This window comes from Rhinopithecus bieti, unplaced genomic scaffold (assembly GCF_001698545.2).
Source record: "Rhinopithecus bieti isolate Rb0 unplaced genomic scaffold, ASM169854v2 scaffold_45070, whole genome shotgun sequence".
NCBI lineage: Eukaryota > Metazoa > Chordata > Mammalia > Primates > Cercopithecidae > Rhinopithecus > Rhinopithecus bieti.
Window position 1 is genome coordinate 197,041 of NW_016818843.1, and position 3,329 is coordinate 200,369.

Genomic DNA, 3,329 nt, shown 5'->3' on the forward strand with positions numbered 1-3,329 from the left:
CCATTAGATGATGAAATAGGTAATATTCATGGGATGAAAAGAGAACCTGTGAGAAGAGGTTTATTCACTGGGCTGTGGAGAGAGGGAGGGAGATGGGTAAGGGCATGAGGAGAGAGGCCTGCTTGTGCAATAACTTTGTCCCCTTGGTAGTCATGATTTATCCCCTCTTCTTTCTTGGCTGTTGTCTTTTGATGTGGAAGCTAGAAAACACTTAATGCCCTTTCCTTTTGTCACCACCAAAGCCACCGTCTCAGAGCCTGAATATTTTGCCTAGGCTGAGTGTCTTCTTTGGGTTTATTAAATAAATAGCAGTGTCCACTCACCTCCAGAGGCTGAGAGGCCAACTGAGGAGAAGGCCACTGTGTTTCACTCTGCCATGCATGCGAAATCGGGAACTGTCTCCTTTGGACCAGTTTTGAATGTGAGTTCCCAAAAGAAGGAACTTTGTCTCTCTGATTCCCTATTGTGTCCCTAGTGCTTACAATCAAGCACATAATCAAGGCTCAGTAAAAATGTGTCAAGTGAATAAATGGGTCCAGGGCTCAGGACTTGGTATTGCCCAGATGTAGTTTGGGGCATCTGTTTTTCTCTACTGCTGGAAACTCCCTTATTGGGCTCCAGTTTTGAGAGGTCCTTTTATACTTCTTTATAGATTCCCAGGATCTCATTGGTTTGCCAGCAAGTTACTTTGTTGACTCTGCTCAGTTTTCTCTCCATTCAGATTTGATCCAACCCTAGCCAGAACCCTGTCATTCTTCAGTGTAGTGGAATGAGGTGCTCTGGGCCTCCAAGCTTGTTCTGCAGCCCCTGACTGGTGGCAGGATCTAATTGTCCAGTTATGTCCAGCCCATGTCATGCTGTTTCCAGGTCTGCACAGAGATGCTGGGTCTGCATGTGGGTATTGCTCACATTCCAAGTGTGGAGCTTTGCAGGCTGTTTCAGGCATGGCACACTCTTCCCTGTGTTCTGGGCCTTCCACCCCCTTCACTGTCCCTGGGTGATTTCAAACCGAACTTAAACCAATGGCCCAAAGATGTGCCTTCTGCTTTAATTTCAACAAATTTCTTTTTATTTTTTAAATATCCGTTGGTGCATATCTGAATATCTGATATTAAACTTCTCTCAGGGTCTTTTTTATTTCTTATTTTTGGAGATGGAGTCTCACTCTGTCACCCAGGCTGGAGTGTAGTGGCATAATCAGCTCACTGCAACCTCTGACTCCTGGTTCAAGCAATTCTTCTGCCTTAGCCTCCTGAGTAGCTGGGATTACAGGTGTCCGCCACCATGCCCAGCTAATTGTTTGTAATTTTAGTAGAAATGGGGTTTCACCATGTTGTCCAGGCTGGTCTTGAACGCCTGACCTCAAGTGACCCACCTACTTCGACCTCCCAAAATGCTGGGATTACAGGTGTGAGTCACCATGCCGGGCCTCAGGGTCTTTTTGATCCCTAAATTTTAAGAATTAATTTACAGGATTTGATAAAATCCTTTTTTAGTTCTATGGACTTATAAGGTTATCCATCTTTATTTTTAATGCCCCCCCCCACCTGCTCTACTTAGCCCTCACGTCAACTTCTCTCAATATTTGTAATTTGACTGTAGCTCTATGTGATACTTCTTGGGCTTTCTGGTAGTCAAAGTGAGATGTTATTCTTTGTTCACATGAAAAAACATTCCTTCAACCCCAGGAACATCTCAGTCTCACAATGTAGGCCAAAACTTGTGACTCCATTGAATTTGTAACTTCCATGTGTTGATGTCAAGGCTGTGTAGTTACAAAATTAATAAATGTTTGCTTCTTTGGTATATCTATTCATAATTCCCGCAACACTTCTCATTTTCTTCCTTTTTCTTTTTCCTAAAATTCTCATTTTGCACATTCCAATCATCTCATTGACTAAACTCCCAGCCACATCTCTGCTCCATTATCTTATTAATTTAAGCACCTCTCTCAGCTTTCATCTCTCTCCCTGGATTTTCAGTCACTGAGTTATACTTCTTCCCCAGGCTTACATCGCTTCCCTCCATCTTTTGATTCTGCTTCTCCTCTGCCTATTTTCTGTTTCTTTGCCTCTTGATTTCCTGTTTCTTAGTTAGCACCCCAGAAACGGCCCATCAAAACAAACTAGTGATCTTTTGTCAAACATTGGAAATTCCCCAACTGTATTAATGTCCTCTCAGATTTTATAGGAAAAGTCAATTTTTGCACTGATACCCTCTTTGAGTTTGAAGTTGACTTTCAGGGCCTCAAACCAACACAACCTGTATCCTTCTCTCCCTCCCACTACAACATGAAACTCTTCCCTTCCCTTCCATCAGTGGAGCAGGGTCAGATCCACTATGTTTTCCTGGTGCAGAGCTAAGGTTTGCCTCCTGAGCTGGGTGGTACTGACTAAGGAGCTGAGGAGAGAGACAGTGAAATGCCCAGTGAGACGCCGTTGGTAATGAGGACAAGAAACTTTATTTTTTGACGAGGTTGGGCACAAGCACTGCCAATCCTTGGCAGGTACAGGGGTAGGGGGACATATGACATCCTGGATTTAAAACAGGAAGTACCTTCAGGGGAGAGCTCAGGTGCCCCACTGGAAAACCCTCAGCTCAGCCTGTGAAAGTCAGAAGAGAGTATCTGGGGAAGCGTGCGTCAGGATGGGGCTGTTCCTGACCCCTTGGGATTCTTGTTTCCTCCAAAGATCGCTTATCTCGGCATCAGGATCTGAATCAGCAGCAGCCCCCAGAACCGTGGCCACAGGCAGAGCCCCCACCTTGCTGACCACTGCCCCTGTCACAGGAGTTGGACCTCTGGCGCCAGCATCGGTGGTGGTGCCTGTGGTGGCTCAGGAAGCAGCCGCTCTCGGAGCTGGGGCCACAGCCCCCAGAGCTTGGAGCACAGCCAGAGGAAGCTGGAGGCAGACACTGTGCTGGGCTCTTTGGGGGGCACTTGGGTGAGGGGCACTTGGGTGGAGGTTGGCACTGCTGCTGGTTCTGCTGGCAGGACATCTTGTCAGGAGTTGAGTTGTCCTGGCTGAAACAAAGCCACTTGTTAGTTTAAAATCTACGGTCCAATGTCTCTAAGACCAGCTGCCTCCTGAGGCAAGAGCTGCAGGAGCGTGAGGGAAGCTGATGTGGAGTTGGTGGGACATGCCAGATACTTCTCACATTGCTTTCCACCCTGGACAGATTGCTGTCAGTCTAAGTGGGCTTGTGTGTTTCTGTTTCTCCAAAGAACCCCTAGGGGATGCACCCTTTTGGGAAAAAGAATTCTGTAGAATGGATGTTACAGGAAATGTGCCTGCCTGAGTAGAAAGAGGATGGGAGGGAATCGTGAGCTC

The 3,329-nt window shown here is 46.6% G+C and overlaps 1 protein-coding gene across 1 annotated transcript; it reads right to left on the bottom strand.

Moving 5' to 3' along the window:
- Positions 1–2,492: 2,492 nt before the first annotated feature.
- LOC108518966 (late cornified envelope protein 3D) lies at positions 2,493–3,012 on the bottom strand. Its single transcript, XM_017857706.1, has one exon. The coding sequence runs from the start codon at positions 2,995–2,997 to the stop codon at positions 2,719–2,721; it is 279 nt and encodes a 92-aa protein (XP_017713195.1). The 5' UTR covers positions 2,998–3,012; the 3' UTR covers positions 2,493–2,718.
- Between the last annotated feature and the right edge of the window lie 317 nt (positions 3,013–3,329).